Source organism: Strix aluco, chromosome 7 (genome assembly GCF_031877795.1).
Source record: "Strix aluco isolate bStrAlu1 chromosome 7, bStrAlu1.hap1, whole genome shotgun sequence".
Classification (NCBI taxonomy): Eukaryota; Metazoa; Chordata; class Aves; order Strigiformes; family Strigidae; genus Strix; species Strix aluco.
In genome coordinates this window covers 37283589-37308381 of record NC_133937.1, presented here as the reverse complement: position 1 = coordinate 37308381, position 24793 = coordinate 37283589, and the positions used below count along the sequence as shown (strand labels likewise).

The 24793-nt window shown below is 40.2% G+C and overlaps 1 protein-coding gene across 1 annotated transcript in view; it reads left to right on the top strand.

The window, feature by feature from the left end:
- The first annotated feature begins 7100 nt into the window (after nt 1-7100).
- Nucleotides 7101-24793, top strand: part of CPXM2 (carboxypeptidase X, M14 family member 2) — a 78025-nt gene continuing 60332 nt past the window's right edge. Inside the window, exon 1 of the mRNA XM_074831479.1 lies at nt 7101-7758. Within this exon, the coding sequence (XP_074687580.1) occupies nt 7431-7758 (328 nt within the window). The 5' untranslated portion in view covers nt 7101-7430. The remainder of the gene's footprint in view (nt 7759-24793) is intronic.

The window sequence follows — 24793 nt, the reverse complement described above, 5'->3', positions numbered from 1 at the left end:
CTTACAGTTTAAAAGGGAATTAAAAAGGGAGATGCTAGTCTCCCAAAGGTCACTTTCAACTTAAGACATTCTGTGACTTTTAGAAACTAAATACTTAAGATAGATTTAAAAGTGCAAGACGATTTTCACCATTCCACTTCCTTGGCAGAATAAGTGCCAAGGACCTATGCAGAAAAATATATTAGTGTATTTCAAACAGTTGGGCATTTGTGATTTGAGATGGAAAAAAATTCTCTGGAACTTTACAATTTATGTTATGCCACATATTAGTAAATATCTGCATAGCCTTAAAGCTTCACTGCATCTTTAAGCCTATCACTTCACCCTTTCGAACAGTTTTATCTAACATGCTGGCACAAGCCCTTTTTTAATGGCTATAAGTCAAGTTCAAACAAGTTTATTACACAGCTGTTAAATTATATTGGCATATCTGGTAATGTAAGTCTGACAAGAATCTTTGATGCCTTCTGTATGACAAGTGAAAACTCATTTCAGAGCTTTTTTTTCCCCATAAATTATTGCATTTTCACTGTTTTTGTAAGTGAATGCATTATGGAAGGTATTTCCAGCATATTGTCAGAAATATGTGATTACAAAGATAAACAAAATCAGCTCTTCCCACCTTCAAACAAATACATTAGTTATAAATAACGAAACTTCACTAAATTACATTGAATTCATTTGACTTTGGACATAAGATACACAGAGACATAGTTATCATATGGAAGTATTATATTATGTGTTTATTTGCCCAAATGAATCACAGCCATGAATACTACTTGTATCTGAAAGGAATAATTCCTTGCTGTTCTGTCTTTAAAATGCAATTCTTAAATACAGAAATTTTAAGGACTACTCTCTGATGACGTTGCATTTGCCAGCTCTGTTGCATTTAACATGACAAAGGCTACTACATTTATGTGTCTCCTTCAGCTCCCACCAGACTGAGAAGTCCATGACTTCTCAGGCTACACTTATGCTGTGGATATTGAAGAAATCTCAGGAAAAATGGTCTTGGAGTAGGTTGCAGACAAACTCCACATTGCATTTCCCTTCTGCTGCTTGGGATGTGTTAAACATACTGCTCACACTCCACATGGCACAAGTACGGCAATTTTGGTCCAGGAAATACCAGACTGAAATGTGAGAGTCATTACTTTTTGAAATTCCAATGTTGGCAGGTAGGTGATGTCCATGGGAATTTGTTGGAAGTGGCTGTTTTCATACAAGTAAACCAAAAAGGACGTTCCAGTCGCACATCACCAGCAGCCTGGCTGTGTGCACAGTGGGGCATTTCATCTCATTTTCTCCAACTGTTCCATGGAACTACTGTCATCCAGTCATCTCTGCTGTCTTAATGCTGGCTCAGTCTTACATGCATATAAAATTTACCCATTTTTGAACAATGCAAAAAACTCTAAACCACTGACTAATGCAGACCTGCAGTCTTTCAAATACTGACAAATCAACCAAAAATGAATAGAGTTAGAAAAAAATAGTATTAGTTCTCCTTTTTGTATTGCTAGCATTACAGTTTTTTTAATCACAAGGCAGCCTCTTCAGTCCCTTTCCTAGTGATAATCCTGCTGGCTTTGATCCAGCAGTGGCTGCCAAATGCCAGGGCAATGTGTTGTCAACATAAAATCTACGGGCATTCTGGGGCATGAAGAAGTGTAGCTCTCATCATAAAAAAAAAGAACTATTGCATTCTTTGCAAAAATGCCAGAAATTCTTTTTGCTTTGTTTATGTCACTGGTTAACGTCGCCTTTCTTAAAATGGTTTCTCCTCATCCGTTCAGCACAGAAACAAAAAGTAGAGAAAACTCTGGAAAAGAGTACGTAGAGATTTTTAATTTCTCCAGCAGAAATGTACTGATGCAGATACATCTGATCTAAATATCCCTAAAAAATAATGATGATGGATGCAGTCTCTTCTCCACATTCAAAGCATTTCTGTCATTAACTGAGTCATCACCTAAGAGGATGACTTTGGGATGCTCAAAACATGAAAATCCCACAGTTACATTTCTTGCTAAGAAAAGGGTTCGTATAGTGAAAATAATATCATAGCACAGGGAAGTATAAAAGAACAAGGAACTTTTGTTTCCATGGCAATCTGAGCTTCTTCTCCAGACACGAGCACAAAGGCAATATGCTGAATGATTATCCGAAGGTCACGTTGTTCATACAAGAAAAGTTAGAGAGAATACACTGAGCTAATTTCCCCCGTCAGGATGCATGTTGCTTTTCTAGCCAAGTTAAAATAAGCAATTGCTAAAGGAAATAATTGTCTTCATTAATGTCATCTGTTTATTTTAAAATCTGTTTTCCTAAAGGAAACAGCAGCCTGCTCATGAGGGAGGGGAGCATAACTGGCTGTTCTTCAGACTTTATGTCATTATTTGATACGCTCAGAGACAAATGTTAAGATCCCACTTATTTTTGACATCCCTCACCTGGTAAAATAATGACATTCCCTTTAAAGTCAAACGCCTCTTATTAACAAAAATGAGAAAAATGTCTCCATATGAGACTTTGTTTTTGTTTCCAGTCATTTTTGCAGTAAGAGCCTCTCTTTCAAGGATCTGTCTTATCAACAAGTGCAAATAGGCTTTTAAATGCCTGGAAACCCCAGGGATGCACGCGGTGTAGGCAGGTAAGCAGAAGGACAGCTAGCTAGTACCTGTCTCTGCTACATATGTAAGAAAAAGGCATCTAAGAGACACATAAATGTTGAATGCAGTTTACTTTGTATTTCTCAATGTCAGTTTTAGGTTTCCATTTCCTCTGAGATGGCTTGACCTTGTTGACAGCAGGGCTAAATGCTTTATGCACAAAAGAAAATGACTGTTTAAAACGTGTAATTCTGTTTTCTTGCTGCATTCTGTGCTCCATGATTTACTACCGGTCTGAAGTACAAAGGAACAGAAACTTTACTAGTGTTCAGAAGGGGAGTTATTTTTAGTGTTGTTTTGTTGCCAAGGCATATAGAAACCTTATGTTCTACCTCAGAAAGTTACCATGGAATGGCAGTGAAAGAGGGATGCCTATTTCTTCATCTTTTATTTTCAACCACAAAGCCTTTTTCCAATTAAAAAAAAATGATGCACATATTCCAAAGGCAAAATTGCAGGAATTACCAAGCAGTTTGAAGTTGAATTAAGCATAAAGGTGCAATCCTTGATTGTGTAGTACAAATACAAAAGAAGATCTTGAACCAGGACAGTGCTTACACATACAACTCTACCTCCCTTCAGTAAAAATGCATTCCTGAATCTGAAGTTCATGGAGTTATGGCTGTTGACTACCAGACAGGGAGAAACAAGGCTGCAGAGGTGGGAGGGGAAGAGCGTGACACATAGAGCCTATTTCTCACAAACACAAACACTAGTTCCACTAAAGCCATATATTGTCAAAATGGTGTATGTGAAATAAGAGCTGGGAAACACCATCCTGAGGCATAAGAATGGCAGGAAAGGGTGGCTTATGCATGTCCTCTCGCCGCTGGCACCTGAACATCTCCAGCCTGGGGGTGACATGGAGACTGGCCAGGCTAAATTTTGCTGTAGCTAGGGGTGAGGGGGAGCTGGGAGCACCTCCTGTTCTAGGGGTGTTGTTGAAACTGGCTCAAAATACACGGCTTGAGAAGTATTAACTCAGCTTAGAGGGTGAGCCATCACCTTTTAAATAAATACATCTTTGGGAACAGAGGGGGAAAGCCCTCCTCGTTTGCAGATAACAAACATTATGTTTCACTTCAGCAGGACAAAGATTTAAAGGAAAGTGTAGAATGACTTACACATTATCACTGGCATTCGTCCAGGAGGGGAGGATAATGCTAGTTACAGTTGTTCTACAAAAATATTAGTTTGCTTTATCTCCTTCCACATCGACTACAAGTTTTTAGAAGCTATTGTGATACTTCACAGGCAAAAATAAGGAACAGCCCTTAGGCCAACAACATCTGAGCTTTCAGTGAACTTAATACTCCCGTGCCACTCTAAGAAGAAAAAACAACTCCTTTCCTGTAAGTTGTGTGTTGCTAGGATGCTGACCGAGAGAAAAAAATGGTAAAAACATCTTATGGTGAGGAAGACCAAAATTCTGCCTAGATACAGACTTTTGTGTGGTTCCAGCTGGCTGAATTCATGCGCCCCAAAACCAGAGGTGGGTTGGGAAGGAGCAGCAATACATCCATACCCACAGGAAGTATTAAAATGTAAGAGAAATAAATATAGGGGAACTGGTTATTGACACAGATCAAGACACAGGAATAGAAATTGATAGGTGCATTTGGGTGAATAAATCTCTTTTAAAGTACACATGGAGTGAAAAGAGAGAGTTATTTGTGGTGACTGCAGGAGGTGAAGGAGTGGATATGGCACTGCCTGATGTTCTGCAAAGTTTTCACCTGCAGAAGTGGAGGCGTGCAAGCAAACCTTGAGCCCCTCGCTGTGTCCTGCTGGGTACATCCTCGTGGCTGACCACAAATTGCTCACCAAGCATCTCCTCTGGCTGGGGTGTCCCCAGAGGCATGCTCTGTCGTGGCTGCTCCTGTTCCCAGCAACGCAAGCTCACATGATGGCCTTTCACCTCAGATCACTTGGTGAAGAGGCCCTTGCAGGGACTCTCAGCTAACTGCAATGCATGGAAACTTCACTGAGATTGTCACTGCTTTCTTGCATTTGCTTGTAATCTGCCAGCAGATTCAGAAATTATTAAGAGTGAGATGAAAGAAAGATGAAATTGCTGGCAGATGATTTGGCCAGTAATTTTGCCACCAACACCTCACTTAACATGAACATTCAGCAATGAGTTTTTGGATACGTGAATAATAAGGTATTGTGATGGGTGATCTGGGTAACATTTGGGTGGATATTTGTGTCACTTAAATGTATTTTTTTACATGTATTAAATAAGTACAGGTCTGCTGTTGGTAGGAGAATATATTTGCTGCTGTACTATATGAAGCTATAGTCATGCATCTACATATGTAGAGCTGCTATGCATACTCACCTATTAAAGAGGTCCAAACCCAATATGACACATGGCTATAATATATAGGATAAACTAAAAAAAAGTCCACACAGTTGTCTCTTTATAAAAAAGGTATTGTATGGGAGAGAAAATACATGATGTTTACATGGATACATTATTGAAATGTACACATGTAAAGTTGCCAAAAGCAAATAATGTAAAATTCCCCCAAATTGCATTCCTCAGTTCTTTAATTAATGTACACTTGAATTTATACTTTATGAACATACTTCTTGTTATGCTTGGAAATGTAAATCCTCTTCTGTTTCTAACCTCTGCAATGAGTTAAATAATAATTTGCAGCTAAAGCTCCTTTAGTTACTAAAAAAAATAGGTCATTAATGATGTCATGGAAAAGTCTATTTTTCTCTTACTTCCCTAGGTATGTCCACAATATTTGCAAAAGAGTGACTGTGATACAAATGGAAACAAAATTATACACATTTTCTGTAGCTTGTGCTCTGCCCTCAGAATTTAGGACTAAGGGAGGAGAGGACTGGATACTTTGGAAAGGGAAAACAAAGTAAGAACATCTGTGAAATCGCTAAGACGGGATATCCAGGATATTCCGCCTGCCACTGAATACAGAGAACAAGCAGTCTGTTTCACATACCATAACCAGTGGGTCTTAGCTCCCACATTGCACACTCTGTACCAAAGGTGACAAAGCCATCTATTCCAGATAAGACTATCTGAAAAGTTTGATGGGAAGTAGTTTGTCATCAAATTTTATTTTTTTAATTCAGTAAAGCAGTGAAAAAGCAAAGTATATTTTATTCTAGGTTTAGAAAATGAAAATTTAAAATAGAAAAAGACATAGTTTTCAGATTTTAAAAAATGTAAAATTGAAGGATGAAAATAAAATTGCTAGTGAAAACACATTTTCATTTGTCTAAAAGGAAGGACAACAGACACAATATAATCACTAAAGTCCTTTTGGGATAGTGACTAAGAAAGCAAAGATGGTCGTTAAATACATGGGACTGGATCACCCATAGTCTGGAAACCAACTATACCAAAAGATGTAGGTACTGAGATATTAAATTATGGTTATTATGGTATTAAAGTTATGAGAAACACACACATGATTGCAAAGGCAGAATAAAGAGTGGGGTAACAGATGTAATACTTTCTCCTAGATGACTGAACAATGACAAGAAATACAATATACATGATGAAAATATAAGCTGGTATTTTCAACACGGGAGTAAGGATTCGTATTTCATGTGAGTCAACTGCTGCACATTTCCTTCAGCACTGAAGGTTATTTTAGAGGTATGAAAAAGATGAAAGATAAGTTTTTATTCTCAAATTGATTCCATTAACAACACTGGGTTGCATGTGTGCAGCTCTTAGCACAATACATCCTAATCTGTTTAGAAGATGTTTCAGAGAGAACAAAAGTCAGGACCACTCCAAAAAGAGTGAGAAAAAGGGCCACTGATGAAACGTGTCCTTCCTTGTTTTCAGCTGGGCTGAGTCCAGGGAGTTCCCTTATACCCCAGGAGAAGCCTCTTATAAACTGGCACATGCTATGTGTTGAATTATAGTAGTTATATATAATTTACATAACTTTATATATATAAAAACTATATATAAACTATATATAACATATATAAACTATATATAACATATATATATCAACTAATATAAACAAGGGAGGCTGAGACTGGTGCTGGAGAGGGATTCTACATTTGTAAAACCTAAAAGGAAAAAAAAAAAAAAACATGAAAGGGAATATAGCACAACATACATGGAATGAGGATTATTTGCCACAGACCACATCACACATCTCTTCATGTATGCCCAGGGTCAAAGCACAGGCAGATGCACCCTGCCAGCCACTCTGTATGCCCACCCCCATCTGCACAGCATCTCCTGGGGGAGGGAAACACTTTTGTAGGCAGGCTGGGAGGCAAAGGCTGGCTGCCAAGTTTACTTTTCTTTGAATAAATGCTCTCTTGGATCAGCTGCATGCGGGAAGACTAAAGAACTGTTAGGGGATTTAGCTGAAACTGGCTTGTAACTCTGTTTTTGGAAGAAAGCAACAACAACAACAAAAAACAAAGAAGAAAAGCAGCAAACTAACCGCGCTGGAGATCCCACCTGCCAAACGCCGGTGGAGCGGAGTGCTTGTCCGTCTGTCTGGCTGGTGAGCCCGACGATCACATGCATCCCCGTCCGGCCCCCTCCCTCCGCAGCCCTCCGTCCCGCTGCGTTCCTCGCAACTTTTGCGAAACTAGCCCAAAGCAGAGGCACTTTTCGCAGGCAGGCTCCTGTAGCCCTCTGCGTCTCCTGGGGGGAGTTTGCCAGCTGCCAAGGCACTCTGTTCTCCCTGTTTCCAAGTAAAGTTCTGGGACTTGCAGAGGAGATTTCTGCAAAAACAAACGATAATGATTGCCCTTAGCAAGAAAGGCTCATGTTCTTCTCAACTCTGCCTCGCTCTCTGCGCCTTTGGGCTGGCGTTGCTGGGGGATGTGTCCCAGGCTGTACCCATGGACGATCAGGATTATTACTTGCAGGAGATTAGCAACAGGGATCATTATTATTCCTTTCCGTATCCCGGTGAAGAGTTTTTTCCTTTCACGGAGCAACCTGGAGAGGAAGGACCTATCCGTGCTGCAGAGACAGAGGAGCACCCAGGGTTCAAACCGAGCAGGAAAGAGTTAAAACCGAAGAAAAGCAACAAAAAAGGAAAATCCATTCTTGAAACTCCACCAGGTAACTTTCCACCTCCTCCTCCAGAGCTTGGAGTCTGCTGAATCTCATGCTGACTCTGACTTTTAGCATTAATGAATATCCAGTTCATGACAGTCTTGGTAATAATAACAATAAATGTGCTCGTGGTGATGATGATGACAACACATTATTAAAAATTAATCTCACAGAACAGATTTACAGAACTTTTATAGGTTTTTTTAACCCTTTCTTCAGCAAGTAAAGAGATTTTAGAGTGGTAATGTATTAATTATGCTGCACTCTAGCTAGTATATGGACTTTTCCTTCTTAATTTCATCTGACAACTGGCTTGCTGTTAAACCTGCTGTTCTATAAGCAAAAGGAGAGACAGATTCCATAGTAAAAGCTGATTGTATATGGTGACACCTTACTTTATCCCTTGTCATTGTAATCTAAGAGTGGTTCCTGAGTTAATTTTACTTATAAACCTGTGAATTTCTTTGAGATTTCACTTTAAAGCCCTCCAGAGGAAGATCTGTAAACAAAGATCTTCCTGTAAAAGATTAAGCCATAATAAGTAAGTTAATTATTGACCTGTAAAGTAAAGAAATTAAACAGCAACAAAAATGCCTTATAATAAAAAAGGCCATCCTTAATTCCATTTTCTATTTCCTGCATTTAATTGGATGAAAATATGCAACTATTAAAGTTTGCAGAAACTTGATCAGCTTTTACCAGCCAGTTGTTCCCATTAAGACCTCACTGTACCACCCTGAGAGAAGAGCAATTTCTTCCTATTTCCTGAGTGTAGGGAAGGTACTTTACTGGTTTGGGACACTTAAGAGTAAGTTTGGCCCATGAACTTTAGAGTTGGAAAAATTGGGGCCAAATCCCACTCCCCTACAGCTCTTCACTTCAGAAGGAAATTTTAATGTTAACAGCTGGAGCATATGGCACAAAGTCTGCAATTTAGAGCCATTAATACATGCAGTACAGCAATACAGATCAAGGGTTGTAGAGTGGCTTTAACTTTTTCCAGTTACATCTAGCAAGTAGTAAACAAAATATTTTCAGTTTAATGTTAACACTAAGAGAAATTAATTTGCCTTTGATTAGCAAAGATACAAGCTTTTAGAATAATAAATAGTGCTAAGAAAATATAATTTCTGAAACCTGGAAAACCATTTGTGGGGCAGGCAGCTTGGATTGCTAATGTAACTCAAGGCAGAAGTCAAGGATGACAGCAAATATACCTTGTCCAGGGGAGCAGAGACACAGGGTATGTCTGCCTATGGCTCCCTCAGGGGCCAGCAGCTGAGCAGTAGCTTCCCAAGCAGATGGTACTGCCTGGACCGTCTCAAGGACTGGCATACTAAGTTTATTATCTAACCATGGGCAACACATAGATTTTAAGGCTACCTAATTAGGTACCAGACTTTCTTCTTCACTGTGGTGGGGACAATACAGCTTTCCAGCCTGCAGTGGGATGTTCTGCAGTTCAGCTCTGCTTTCACCTTCCCTGTTGGTGTTTTTTTGATTTCCTCAGCATCATAGCTTCACACATACTCCACCAAACACAACAGTGATGAGGATAGCATCTAATCTGTGAGGTCAGTGTTCATTTATCTTTACAGACAGGCATCTACCTTTTTCCCAGCCATTGCTCTGAGAAGGCTGCAGCTGTACCAGTAACTGCCTCCATCGTTGTGGAACACTCATCCCTTCCAAACCTCTTTTTGTTTATGCGCTGTAGACACAGCAGTACAAAATTCAAGCTATACTACATGGCTGAACTACCGGGGGAGTCCACTGAGTTCTTACAGGTAGTCTGAATTTGGTCATTTCCTAAGAATGTTTGATTCTACAAATGGAATTACATTAATTTTTCTATATAGGTAATTATGGAATTAGAACGAAAAAAAAGACCTCCTCAAACCTTCCCCAGAAAACACTCCATTGTGTGCCAACCAATTGACTTGTGCAAGTTTTATCTTCTAATTTATGGCTTTTTACTTTCCACCTTGCCTGACTGAGTCCAGGGAGTCCTTTTATTTCTGTAGTCAGGTGACGTTCTTCCTCAGCCTCCTCCACTTCCTTGGCATGGTCAAGCACAAGGTCAAGGGGAGCACAGGAGAGGCTCGTGATGCACCACCAAAAGCAGCTGGAAATAGCTCAGTCCCTCCTTCCACAGCAGGCACACACTCTTTTGACACAGCTGAGTTACCAAGCTCCAAGCTTTCACCAGCCATGTGCAATAAGAAGTTTCAAAGCCTATGAGCTTTTAAAAAAATATCCAGAAGTACAACAAACAACTGATCGGCTCCACCAAACTTTTGTTTCTTGTTCCAGCGCTTCGAGGCTTGACACCAGTTCAGCAAACTGGCTGTTAGATTACTTTAATATGGGAAAATTCAGTGTATTTCTTCAGAAGCAACTGAACTATTTTAACTGAATTAGCCATAATAAACCCTAAGGCAAACACCCAACAAAGCGAATGGTTACCATTTGTTAAAGATGTAGGTGAAACCAGGAGGTTTTTAGCAGGAAGCGTCAGGTGATTTTAACTGCAGACTGTTAAAAGTTCTGGCTATAATATTTGAAATTTCTCCTTTCTCCTCTCCCAAAGGCAGGCAAGGGCCAGGTCCTGCCAGTGCAGTGACTCCAAAGCTTAGTGCCATGTCACCATGTCACCATGTCACCGGAGATCAGTTTGAAGTGAAGATCTGAAAATCTGGCCCCTCACAGAGATGCCTAAATAATGATACATACCTATAATTTCTCATATTTGGCTTGTTAAGAGGACAGCTAGAAATAATAATAGCAGTTGTCAAAGAGATATCCATGAATATCCATAAATCTGACTGTGTAAATATGTGTTTTGTGTATATATATGTACATTTATGTGTTTATACACATATCCGGAACTGGAATTAATTTATTGGACATGCAGTAAATACAAAAATTTGGGTTTTGCGAGGCTCACTGGCAGCCGGGGCATGCGGGATTAATTAGTTGTAACAAACAATAGCCTGGCTGCGAGCTGGGATGAAGAAAGCAGAGGAATGGGAACGTGTGATCTGCCCTTTGGCTGAGCAGCTGGTACTGATCAGCCCTAGCTTTGAATCAAAGTTGAAATCAAACATAGCAGTCTGAAGGACACGGCACATAACAGATGACACAGACTCAATTTATTTAAGTCAATTCCTGAAGGTGGTGAGAATATAGATATTTTCAATCTGTGAAATATTAATGTAGAAAGAAATCCTATTGATGCCAGTGGGGTTGCAATGTGTTGGGTTTTTTTAAAGTATTATTAGAATCAATATTTGCAAATACTTGATTCAGAGAACAGTTAAAATATCAGCCTGCCTCCTTGCCTTTTAAATGACTCATAAAAGAAGTGGTACTAGGTCATCCTTGGAAGGTAAACAGTTGGATTGACAGGTTTCTATATATACGTATTTCCATTTTCTAATTCCATCCTTGTTTGTTTAGGCCTCTATCCAAAGCCTGTTCAAATCAATGGAAAGTGTCTTGTTAATGTCAATGTTTTTATTTTATGAGGCCTTTAATAGAGTTTAATATATACAGTCTCAGCTACCATCTGTGGGGCAGATCCCTACAGATGGTTTGCAGGTCTGTCTGCATCCAGGCAAAAATTCATCACTGAGAGGTTTATGGAGTTCAGGTCCCCACAACCACTGATCAGTGCTGCATGTTGCTCTGCGCCATGACTGAACAGTTCCCCCTGTCAACACTATTGCACCCAAATCTGCCACAATTATGTCTGAAATTATTTTGATTTTATTTACAAAACTTGCTATAGTAGTTCTTGTTCTGGCCACACCTCAATTCTGAGTGACTTTAGAAAATAAAGGAGTAATGTTTATTTATATGGCAGTATGCAGAAAGGGGTTTAGTGCACATTTATTTTGTATCTCACAGGTCTTCTACTGCTTGATCTCTACACAATCCAATGTATGTGTCTGTACAGTAATCATGATTTCCTTTGTCTTTTCTTATCTGTGGCTTTCCCCAGGCTTGATGAAACTCTTCAGATGCATCACTCTTGCCCTGTATTTGTTTATTTTTTTGTAATGCTGCCACCCGTTCAACAATATTATTCTTAAGCTTTTTGGTTTGTGGGTTTTTTTAATTGATGTAGGGCACAGGAATCTCTTGGATGGGTTAGGACCTCATTGGACCACATGTCTGAGGAGGAGTCAGTGAGGGAAGGCAAGAAGAGGATAAAATGACCAATGCAAGCAACCACAAAAATTATCTTGCAGAAAGAATGTGAATGTATAAAAATAGACTAATAGTACATTAATTGAGGTGTTTATCAAGATGTGAGATAATGAAAGCTTGGAGAGAGATCAAGGAGTGAATAAGGAGGAAAAGCTGAATCATAGAGACATTACTCAGGAAAAATTGGAAAGATTTTGGTGCAAAATGGTGATGAAGACCTGAAGAGGGTGTGAAGTTAAAAACATGACAAGTTTATGGTGTTACTGGCATTTGAATGGTGAATTTGTTCACTAGGAAGAAAATATGAGAGAATGATATATAAGGCATTGAACTGGTAGCTGAAAGCACTTAAGAGGTCACCAAGATACACCAGGTTTTCAGCTAGAACAGAAGGAAACATAGAAGGAAAAGGTAGCCTGTGAATCAACATCGCTTGCCAAAATTGTGGGTTTGGATGGGATTAGCTAGAGCAAAGATGGAAAGGGGGGGAAGACTGAAAACAGGCAGGCTGACGGCATACCTGGAGAGTTAGGAGGAAGTCTAGGAGCAAAGCGAGTCCTAAAGTCAAAGTTTTCCAAAGACATTTGAAGTCCAGCGTGTTGAACTTTGCTGGCATGTTGAAGGTGTGGTAATGCCTCAGAGCTCTGTCTAGGAAGAAGTCATTAGAAACACTGGCAAGGTGCCTTTGAGTGGAACGCAAGGGCTGAAAGCCAGACAGGGCAGGAGACTGGCGTGGGTCTGGCAGGGAGGAGAGCCAGCTTTCGGCAGCGTGTCAGGGAGATTAGAGGGAAAGGTGTGAAGAGAACTGGGGCAGGAGCAGGAAATACAAAAGAGATTCAGGGGGAGCGGGAAACAGGCATTTGGGTTCGGGAGCCGAATCAGAGGGTAAGATGAAGGTTGGGGATGACTGCGTACATAGGCTGGTAATTAAGTGAAAGCTATTCAGTGATAAACGACTCATATAGGAACTAAGAAGAAATAAGTACAGAACTACCCATATGGTGGGTAATTATCAGCACTGCTGTTTTGTAGCCCATTGGTATCCTCTCTCTTAAACCTTTGCTTCCATTCCTGAGAACCCAGAGAAAGTGGAGCACTCCTGTGACCTAGAATATAGATTGAAATTTTAAAGATTTTGCTTAAACTTCTTATACTAGCAACCTTTAAGAATGAACTCATTGGCCCTAGGACCATATACCCTGAATTTTAGTATCATGTCCTAATTGCCAGATGTGACAAGCAAAGATGAAAACATGTGACTTTTAATGAGCTTTTTTTCATCTACCAGCTTCTATTTTCTCCTCAGCACTTCTGCAAATATGTAGAATAATTAAATGTAACATAGTCCATTTAAGAGCCCATCCATTAAAGAATGTCACAACAAAAGAGGACAAAGGATGACCTAAGAATGAATAATGAGCAATGCCCTCAAAACTGGCCAAACCTTTTTGATTAGCATCCTTCCTTACCCATGGCTTCAATGAATAATGTAACATGAGAAAAAAAATAACAGAGTAAACACATTTGATTATGCGAGAGAAAAACATTTTTTACGATAATTCTCCTAGCAGCCTTCTCTGAATTCAAACTAATTTTTAAGGTGAGAAAAATACCTCTTTAAAAAAGGGACAGTTTCACTGAGCAGATTTTAATAGTAAGAACCTGCGTCTAGACTTGTTCCTGAAATGCCAGCATATTATGAGTCACTCATTATTTGAATTCATTCTTGGTTTTTAATGTTATTCTCTGTTCAGAGAGCTGGCTAGACAGGTCAGTCCGATGGTTCACAATCAAATTTCACTTATTTCTATTGGTTTTGGAATGAAGCCTTCTGTCAGCTATGTGAGCTTAGAATCTGTCAAAAAGATGAAGTAGTGGAAGTGGAAGGTATGGTGCAGAAGAAGTAATTTCTTGAATTTTCAACATCCGAACCTTTTCTTCCTGGGGTTTTTGACTCTTGCTCAATTCATTGTCTATGCAAAAAGCAGACTACCAAAAGATTTGTTGTCCAGGTACAGAGTTGAGATTTGATTGTCATATTCACACATAGTAGTTGCTTGTGCTTGTGTTATTATTATGTAAAGGATGTATTAGATCTGGTCTTGTTGTCAGGCTTCTGGTAAGGTTATGTCTTGTGGTACTGCTTGTTTTATAAAGGAAGGCTTTTTGAAATGAACATATAAATATGTGCCTTTAACACGAGGCTTTTGAGTACTCAAGAAAACGGGAACAAGCAAAGCTCTGATGTATCCAAACTTATTTCCCTTTTAAAATCCAGTGATTACACATGCAAAACACTCCATAGCCTTTACTCAGCTCAAACAAACATTCACCAAGAGAAAACAGAGGTGATAGGAATAATCACTCATGTTAGAAAGAGACAATCACCTTTAATCTTTCTGTCCCTGGGAGCTACCTTAATGGACAGTTTGGGCCTCTTTAATTCAAGAGGTCATGAATCAAAGAGAACATTCGAGTTTCCTTCAATTTTGCATGGGATTTCATTCAGGGATGGCCATGGCTGTCGTATCTGTGCAGTTACATCTCCAGTGTAGAAGTTACTACTCAGCAACCTGCCTGATCACACTATCCATGCCAAGACAAGAATAAAGTGCATGAACAGTGGCATAAGGGTGTTTAGAGGACACTGTGGCCAGCCCCAAGATCAGTCTCTAACACTGCTGCTGTCTGATTATTTTCCTGATGGGGACTTCTTTTCCACAGATGATGCTGATCACTGAGCACATCTCCCTCTTTCAGGGGCTAATATTGCTCCTCTGGAAGCCTTCCTCTGGCTGTTTCTGTTGACTACAAAAGGTGTTTGGTGGGCTTTTCACATATCTGATCAAGCAATGAAAAACTCCTACATTAAACCATTAGTAAACTACACTGCAATGTTAATGTATTACTTCTGATGCAAACACATTTCTAATTTCCTTGTAGCACAGCAAAAGGAACATTTATGATTTCATTCCCCTGTGATTTCACCTGGATATGGGGAAGAACAGGGTATTCTGGGTGTCTGCTGTGTGCTGGAAGGGATGGAACACCATCAGAGGGGAGCAAGGCATTTTATTTTTCGTGCAGTCACCAGGCAGTGCTAAATCAACTTGACAGGAGTAAAAGGAAAACCGTTTCTCTTTTCTACCCATAGCTAAAAATAGCAACAAAAAAAAGGTGAGAAAAACAAGAGGGGGAATGAAGAGATGCCAGATGGTGACTCTGAGAGTCAGAGTGCCTATGAAGACATCAGAGGAAGTACGTGGGGATCATTTAAAACATCTTTTGAGTACTTGGGTTTAGCTGTTAATCTCTCTAGCCCTTTTTGAATTAAATTACAGAGAATAGTCTGGTGAGTCTGCTGATAGACATCTTAAGTCCTCTTTTGGACATAAAATACTTCCCTTCTGGTCAGTAACATACTGGTATTGGCAAGCAAGGGTTTGTACCATGTTATTATAGGTTAAATGGAGATGAGGAAAGATAAGGGTTTCATTCCATGTTTCCACAGTGATCTACATAATTTTCTAAACACAAAGAGGCTTTAAAGTGACTTACTGATTCTGGAGGGGTGTTTAAAGGATCTGCCTTATAAATGGGAATCAGACCCAATACACTGTAAAGTATATATTACAAGAATGTATTGTAAAAAAATATATGAGATACTACTACTATGTCAGAGGTGGAGAAACACATTTTACTCTCGGATTAGGAAGACTGAATGATTTCCTATTCTGACAGGAGTGAGCCCCAAACCTGCACTGCATGGTCTGTGTGGGACTGCGTCGCAGTTTGTCTGCTGGCATTTGATATTGCAGAGAATCACAAAAAAGTTGGCAAGCTTCAGCAGACCATAGTGACTTCCAGTACCTATTGCTCATGGGTGAAGATGAGTATCTAATTTAGTAGTGAAAGCATCCAGATACAGGATTAATCTTCTGTTTATTTGTGGTTATTTACAGTATGGGAATCCTGTAAATGTACATGTCTATAAATAATAGTAAATAATAAAGTTCTGCTCCCACTTTCACACAAGCATTAGCAGGATACTGTATTTCCAAAAGTGCTACTGCATCCAACAGTCCAAACAAAGAATGTAATGAAAGTTGTTGTATACATAAGTTAAACATAGTTCATGTACTGGCAGTTTACATGTCTTTTTACTTCTTTCTGCTACACAGTGTATCTACTCTATGTGCCTCAGTAGCTTGATGTTCAGCAACTTTCCCTGCAAGATGTGCATTCACGATGGCCATGAGAGTGCTTTAGCCATCTGGGCAATTGTTTGAAGTCAGATAAAGGGAAACATCCTGTTCCATTGCCTTGTGTGGTGACCATATTTCTCTCAGAGCTTGCTATGTTGGACATATTTGCAGTGTACTGATCCATTCAGGAAACATAGACAGACAAATGCTCAGTTTTGAGTCCTAGTACATGGCAGACAGATCTTCACCATCCAGAAAGAGACACTACTGGATTTGTTAGGTACAGCATTCACCTGTTCTATAATGGGACTCTGTTGGCTTAAGCACCAGAGTCTCATATTCAGGTTGTTCTTCTTTCTTTTGGACCTCAATAGTTCATCCAGACAATAGCTACCAGAGCTTCCTAAATCTGATTTGTTTGTTTAGATTATGGGGCTTGAGTGCTTCCCGTAGATGACCTCTTCCTCACGCTCTCATGCATCACAAATTTAGTCATTTGTCATTTCCCTTGTTTTGACTCTACAGGTTTGGTCTTCCTGGCTGGGACCTAAAAGGGAACCTGCGGGGGAAACCCAAATGTTCCTGCTTGACTTCCAGAGTTTTCTTTCACTTATGGAGGGGCTCAGGAGGTCTGTGGTCTCTGTTGTCCCCAGATTTGCCTTTTACCTGTTTCCTCATATGAACTTTAGAAAGCAAAACAGTCTCCCATTTCAAGGCGAGTTATGTTTGACAAGAGAGCACAGAGCGAGGCCAAGTATCTCCTTCCTCTAACACATCCAAGATTTACTGTAAACTGCCCAAGTGCATTAATCATCGTGGTGTGCTAGAAGACAGTGTTGTTCGTAATGGGAGCAACTGAAAACCATCTTTCTCATTCTTTCCCAGAAATTAGAGTATTTTTATGCTCTCCTCTTCAGAGATACACTGTTTTATGGTGACAGGTTTATGGCTCCTCTCTAGTTTCAGGGTCCTCCTAAAACATCTGTCAAATGAAGGGAAAAAGTTCAAAGTATCTTAGAACTGATCTCAAGTCTGGATGTAAGCACTCCCTACCACCACCATTACAACCACCCCTTACGCCAGATCTGGCTTTAACACACCTTTTTTTCCCCAAGATAATTTTCAATAGTGTAATGAGTTTGCCCCCAAACACATGACAGAGGATGTCTGAACATGGGACCAGATTTCAACCGTCCCAAAGATTTTTCACTGACTTAGAACAGAAGCTTCAATTTCAGCCAAACAGCCTTTCATATGTGATTGCCTAAAAGTAGAGCTTAAAACTTCAGCCTTTGACAACATGGTTTTTCTTTTCCCCCTTAATTGCTTATGTTCTGAGAAGTTACAGAAAACATTTCAGAAAGTTAGAATTATATTTGCCATCACAAGCTGGATGACAAGTACCCTAACCCAAGGGATAGACCCAGTTTTTTCCCACAGAGTATTTAAACTGCATTTTCGTTATGCACTTCGAATTCCAAGCAAAAATTCCACGGAGAACTCTGCCAAAAGTATGTCTGGGTTATATATGGCCTATGTACATGGCTGTAGGGAAGGCTGGAATTTCCCATAGTAAATCTGGACTTGGATCTGCTCCAGGGTGCAGGTGACCCAACAGCATGGGGACGTGCCCCAGTCTACAATGCATGTCACTGGAGCAGGAGACTTCACCTAAGGTGAGGCAACAGCTCTTACACTGCTGGTGAATGAAGGCCTGAGGAGAGGAAAGGAAGAGTAGGCAAGGCCAGTCGTAGCCGTGGTCCAGCACACACCCCAGCTAAGGCAAAGAGAAAAAAATCTTACAGCTCTTTTGGCAGATATTTTTTTCCTCAGGCTCCTCTGGATGCTCTTGGATCCCAGCAGATGACTGCAGTCCAAAACTCTTGTAGGCTCCTCAGATGAGTGTCTCGCATCTGGTCCGGTTCCTTTGCATCAGGTATTTCATTAGATACATGTAAGTGACAAAAAGGGGCCCCAAAAAATCTTGTTTCCATCTTGCAGTGGAACAGATGATTGGGGGATCATATATAGAGGCAGAAAGCTATGAGTCTTCTTGGAAACCTTTGAAAATCATGACAAAGTGAGCCCAGGTACTGCAGAGGCCCAGAGATGGGTGAGATGCATAAGACTCAGGGAAAAAAATGAATAAATTCCTCAGGTGCCAAACATGCAGCCCAGGAGGAATGAGGGTTGAGGTATCTGGTGACTGAAATCACAAGGTATAGCGTCTGTTCTCTGCCTGAATGACTGAATTCTTTATTTAAAGAGAGGAGAAAATATGAGGGGTGAATATACTCTTGATCCATTTTTTTCTGCAAAACTACTGCTCGTTGCTTAGGGTCTGAAAACACTTCTACAAAAAAAAAAGAGCGTTGTCTGTTTGCAAGCAATAGTTCAAGTCCACAATGAATAAAGGGCAAAGCTCTCAACCAGAAGCTGAAAGCGTTCAGTGTTATTTTAAACTATTAAATGAACAGGGGGGAGAAAAGTCTTGTAGGTCTACTTTCTCAATAATCCAAATCATTGTGAAGGCTAGTTGCATGTGGAATACAAAATATTGCAGACACATCTGAATTGTTTGATATTGCTAATATGCAAACAGCAAATATGTACTTGGGTTTTTTTGATGCTTGAATGCTAATCAAGTGGCAATTGTTTATTTAGAGCCCATACACTCTTATAATAAGAATAGAATGGGAAACTTAAAAATATGATAAAAAAATGCTAGTGTGGAGTTAGGCAGCTAAAATGCCACAGAGCTCTTTGAAAAAGTGGAGAGAAAATAGCACAGAACTATTCTTCTGCAAAACCATTCCATATTCCTGTTCATTAATCCTGAATCAGATTTTTTTCCTCCCAATTTGAAAGTTGAAAAATGGGGGGGGGGTTTATGCTCAGGCAAGCTTGCCTAGAAGCTTTCTCTATTCCATGGCTTTTCAAGAGCAGAATACCTATGCTTAGTAAATACTTCCAGCTCCTGTGGGTGGGAAGGAGGATGGGATCTCTAAAGTTGGGTTAATGATAAGTCCCAAATCACAGCCTGCACTTTTCACAGTAGCACATTCGTGTTTTGCAGTGAAGACAAGGGCTTTCTTGGTAACAACAACAAGGGCTATTGCCAGCACGACACTTTTCTCCAGGGAAAGGATGTCAAACCTCACTGGGCAAGTAGTATAAATTAGGGTTTGTCTGAATGCTTTCCTGAGCAGTCCTCACTGGGTCCCCAGGCCTTCAGTTTGGATCTTTGGACTTTCAGCCTTGAGCAAGCAGACGTGTGTGCATGCAATTTTAAACTCACTAATAACTCCCATTTCATGTCATTTGAAACTTCTGACACACTTAACTTTGAATCAGTGAAGCCTATGTGCTAAATGTTTAGCCTGGGATTATGAGCCTTTGCTGGACCAGGGCTGAATTGTTAAACAAAGCAGAAAAGATGTTTAGACAGAATGAATTTTGGGACTCTTTTGCAGGCTGCATAAAGCTGCAAGATTGTAGGAAGCTGGAATAGGGAGGAAGGACCTCTGAACGCTCAGTCATTTGAGTTGGAGAGGTGCCCACCCTTTGAGATATTTGTCTGAACCTTGCTTGAACTGTTTCAGCTCCTTCACTCTGTAGCGTGGAGCTGGAGCTTCATAACAGCTTCCCTGCTGAACCTCTAGTTCTTCCCTCTGATCAGCTCAGAAATATCAAGAGCTATGTCTTTCTTATGGTATTTTTAGCATTTCTCTTTCTGCAGGCAGGAAGCTCAGAGACTTGTGAAAATGCTGAGTGCTCAAAATTTAAAAGATAGTAACCAAGCTTTTAAAACCACAGAATCCTGGTACTTGCTTGGGCTTGAGGCTTTTTTTTTTTTTTTTTTTTTTTCCTGAATTGGCTCTTCCATGACTAGTTTGAGGGCAGGTAGAGAGGGGGATGTGAAATGAAGGATATGTGCAAAGTGCCATTTTTACAATGGACATGTAAAAGATAAAAGTCATCTGGAAGCTGAAATCATTTAGGAATATGAGCAAAAGCTCATGGGAAGCACAGCTGGTAAAATGTGGGAAAGGGAGAGCCTGACTGCAGAGTGTGTTTTCTGAGATGCTTAAAAATCATGCCTTTTTCAGAAATTACTTTAGGGAGTCATTAATCACCTTTGCAAGCTGGGCTCTGTCCTTAGATTTCCTCATCGATGGTGCATTTTCCAGTGGGATTCCTGTGCTGCCCTGGGGTTCGTGTCCCCACATGGAGCCCAAATGCCAGTCATAGACCTGTTACCAACAAAGGCATCCCTCCTGCACCCCTCCTTGCACCCCAGCAATTCCACTCCTCTGCTCTTTACACTTTCCCTTTTTTTTTTTTTTTGTTTGTTTTTTTTTTTTTTCCCAAATGAGGGTAGTTACACCACAAATCCAGGCCTGGATTTGATTTTCTCAAATCTTAGAGGTTTAATTGTTTCTTGAAGTTTTACTTCCTGTTGCTTTGACCTCAAATATTCTGCTTTCAGGGTGCTTCTCAAGGGTGCAACAGCTTGGACATAGGGTGCTTTAAAGGAAAGAAGAAAGCTCTGTGGTATGAGTTCCTAAATCTTTTGATTTTTGGGACTTCTGGGTATATCCAAAGAACCTCTGGTTATTTTATATGTGCACTTGGACAATATTTATCCCTCCACTGAAACAGTTTTCTACTGTTTGGGACTTTAAATGTATTAGACACTTCTGACTTTTTAGTATTGTCTTAGAGCTCCACTTGAATCAACCATGTGATTAAAAAAGAAGTCCATCAAAAAGAATAATGAAGTGAAAAACAAACAAGCCAACTAAACTTATTTTTTCTTTTACTGTGCTCTAGAAAATACAAACTGATTCCTTTTCAGGGTTGGGAAGGAGCACAAAGTTTGAATTCAGGTTAATTGCATCCACACAACTTTCTTCTGAAATCATTGCCTGAGCAATAGCTCCCGGCACTACAGTGACTTCTATGCTTTATGAGACATGTTTGTTTTTATTCATTCCTCTTATTATTTCATATGAAATAATAACAACAGATGTGATGTTAGGGAAAAAAAAAACCCACAACGTATAAATGTCTAAACTTGCTGCTAGAGCAGACACACCAGGTCTCCATAAAACCGAGACTTGCACTTTATAAAAGGTTTTAAAACCAAGTTGGATTGATTTTAGGTATTTCCTGTCACAGGCTCTCTATATAGGTCGAGTATTTAGCCCAGATGTGCAACCTGGAGGAGGGTCAGGCAGCAACTGAGACCAGCCTGTGTAGGGTGACGACTCACAAATAAACTCTGAGGCTTGAGCAGTTGCTCCCACCCCCTCAGTGATGCTTCCTCACAGTGGGCAGCACAAATGCTGCTGCTGGAGGAGGAGGGCTATTAACTGCAAGGGGTATAAGCACAGTTGGGTGCCAGGGTATGATGGTTGGCGTGGCAATCTCTGCTGAAGTGGTCAGCCCTCCTTTGAGGGTCTTCTTGCTTATGCATGGAGGTGTGTTTGCAACTATGTGTTTGTCTACATGCAGAGGAGGCAAATTTTAATGTCACTTTTGATTAGCAGCATATAAGATTTAAAATTGACGAGGATTAGTTTTTCACAAGCCAGCAGGGGAAGCATGACTCTCAGAAAGATGATCTTGCACTATTCACCTGTGTCTCACTGCAGATACAGACTGCTTCTATTCTACGTTCTGTTGGTAAATGCATATTTTTAGTTTTAATCATGAAAAAATGAAAGATGACATTTCAGCTCACAGCTAAGATGACTATGACTGTCTGCTGCCTAAAGGCATAGCTCATACTACTTCATCAAACTGGCTCTGAAGTTTGCTGGCTCCCATTGAGAGCTAAGTCAGAAAGCTAAACTGGTAGAAAACAGCTTACTATGAAACCCAAAACTGAACAACAAAGTGATTCTATCTTCATCCCTGACTTGCTTGTGTTAGGCTTTGGGCTGCTTCATCAAAAGAAGCTAATGCATCTCTATCAGTTCATTTTCAGCACATTTTCTGCCTTATAGAAAAGTAAAAGAGATAGTTTGGTGTATGCTAGAAGTTAACTTGAATAAAAGCTGAATAACATTAAGTAGTCCTGACCAGAAAGTGTCTGATTTCAGTCTTTCTCAGGTGTAAATTTAGTACTTGGGAGTGGAGGTAACTATAGTAGTGGTGATAAAATTTAATGGCTCATCACTGCTAATGGGATCTCCTTTACAATCTCTCCAGTTTGTCCTGCTCTACATGTGTGGGCTTCACCTGCGTGCTAGGGAGAGTAAGACAGTAGTGCCACCTATTTCAGTGAAATTAGGTGTTTTTAGAGAACCACTGAAGCTGTATTTCATCACTAAGTCTACTATAGCCTCAGGTGTGCAATTCTGATCCTCCTGATGGAGCATGTACAGCCCCTTCCCTATGTCCTCCCACTTGGATACTTCCCTTGTGCTGCCTGAGATCCCCGTTCTGCTCCAAAAGCGTGGCTGTGCTGCAGAATCCTTAAAGATTGTAGAATTTTTGGCAGATGTATATTTCCAGGACCCAAAGTTATGGACACTTTCCAGGTTATTTATGTTTAAGGAATTTCCTGACTATTCTGTCACTCTGTACGACTGCGTAGTGATCGTGCTATACCTAACTATGGATATATTTACTTCTGTATAAAGTTGCTCCTACAGCTTTCATAGGGGGGAGGAAAATAATTGCACCATAAGCCAATTTTGTACTCATACTACTGTTTTTATGCAGTTGTACTATTTTTGGTAAAATACACTCAAATGGAATTGTTGAAGTGGTTAAACTTTAGCACTTTTAAAGTGTCTTATTTACTGAGCCAGGGTTGTATCTTAAGGTAGGAACTATTTTCTGTCTTGATTTTGTACTTGTTAATGCTATTCCAAGTTTCAACGTTTATTTTTAATGGCTACAATTAATGTTCTTATTGTAGAATCTTTGGTCTTGCAATATACCTCAGTGATTTGATATTTTAAGTTATTTCTGGCATGAAGACATTGGACAGATATGTGTTTTTAACGGTAATTTTACTCCTATACCCAGCCATTGTGAGAGCAGTCTGTCTCAGTGTTTTTCTCCATTGTTTGGCTAAGTCTATTTGTTTGGCTCTGGAAAAAAGAAAAAGGATGGTTCTCATTTTTGATGGCTGTACTCAAGTTTTGTGGCTTTAGCTGGAATTACAGAAAGTCTTCATCCTGTGCTTCAGAGAAAGATCAGAGGAGACATTTTAAAATTAATAGCACAGAATTCAGCTTTCGTCAAAGCTCATAATAAAAAGTTAGGAATTGATATGATATTTTTCAGGCTCGGGTTTTTTTGGCAATTAAAGGTAATAATGTCTTTTTCAGAGAGCCTAAATACACATATTCCTTTGTAGAGAAAGTGGAGGACTTGTCAGCTTTGGACACAAATGAGCATCTGGAAACCTTTCCTGGGCTATGCCTACAGTAATACTTAATGCCTCTGTATGCTGATGGTCTGCACTGAATGCAGCTTGTCCTCTCGCATCGTTTCTTTTGTTAATGGCCTGGACACCATGACCATGTTCGCAATATGATTCCCACCTTCGTCCTTTCCCATGTCAGGTCAGCAAGGTGGTGTTCCCATGGGCAGTGAGGCAGAAACTCTGGGATGCTCATCTGCAACTCCCCTTCCTCTGCCTTTCTTTTCTCCTAAAGAGATGTGGGGAGAGAGAGATGAAGCCAGCTAAAGCTATACCTACCCACCTGGAGGAGGCTGCTGTCTGCAGGCATTCATGGGTGTGGTTGCTTCTTTCCCCCCAGGCAGAAGGACCACAGGCAGCAGGAAACAGAGCCAGGAGGAAAAAATGGGAAATGCTTCTTGTGCCCAAGCATCCTGACTTCGTGCATGTGGGATCAGGCTCCTGCATTGTCTATGTCATAAATCACATCATCTCCTAGGCAAGCTGTACGATGGCAGCAGTAGGCAGTTCAGGGAATGTATATAGTATCTAGAGTTTAGATGAGCCTCCTGAGTGGGAAAGCTTGGCCAGAAAACTCCCAGAGAACAGGCTTCCTGAAAATTCCTCCTTCCAGCTGTGACAGGAATAATAGAAGCTCCTCCTGCTAAATGTGTGGTTTTGTTGCATCTAGAACAAGCCACAGCCTGAGTTTGTGAGGGAGCAAAAATGTGAAAAGTAATGAAAGTTAAAAAAAAAAAAAAAAAGGTGAACATTCTGAATCTCAGAAATGTTTGGTTTCATGTCAGACCTGATTGAAAGGATCAAGATAATTCTTATTCTTTATTTGCCTTTAACTGCTGAATTTTCCCTCAACTTTGGAAGCAGAAGAGACACTTTTACCCTTGCATAGAGTCTGTACCTTGCAACTTTTCAAGTAATTGTAGTGCCCAATCCTGCCAGCTGGTGCACAGTGTTTAGGTGGTGTAAAGAAAGTATGGAAGTGTACAGTGTCTGCGCCACAGCAGGGCTCGGTGTGTCACTAATATCAGATATGATGAGGACAGAACTTTGGTGGTCTTGAAACAGTCTCGGAGCTTTCACCCCTGTCTGCTGCCTCTGACTCCAATGGACACCTTCCCTGTCCAGGACTGGCCTTGTGCCGTCAGACAGGAGCTATTGGCAACCTCTCTGTAACTACCACCCT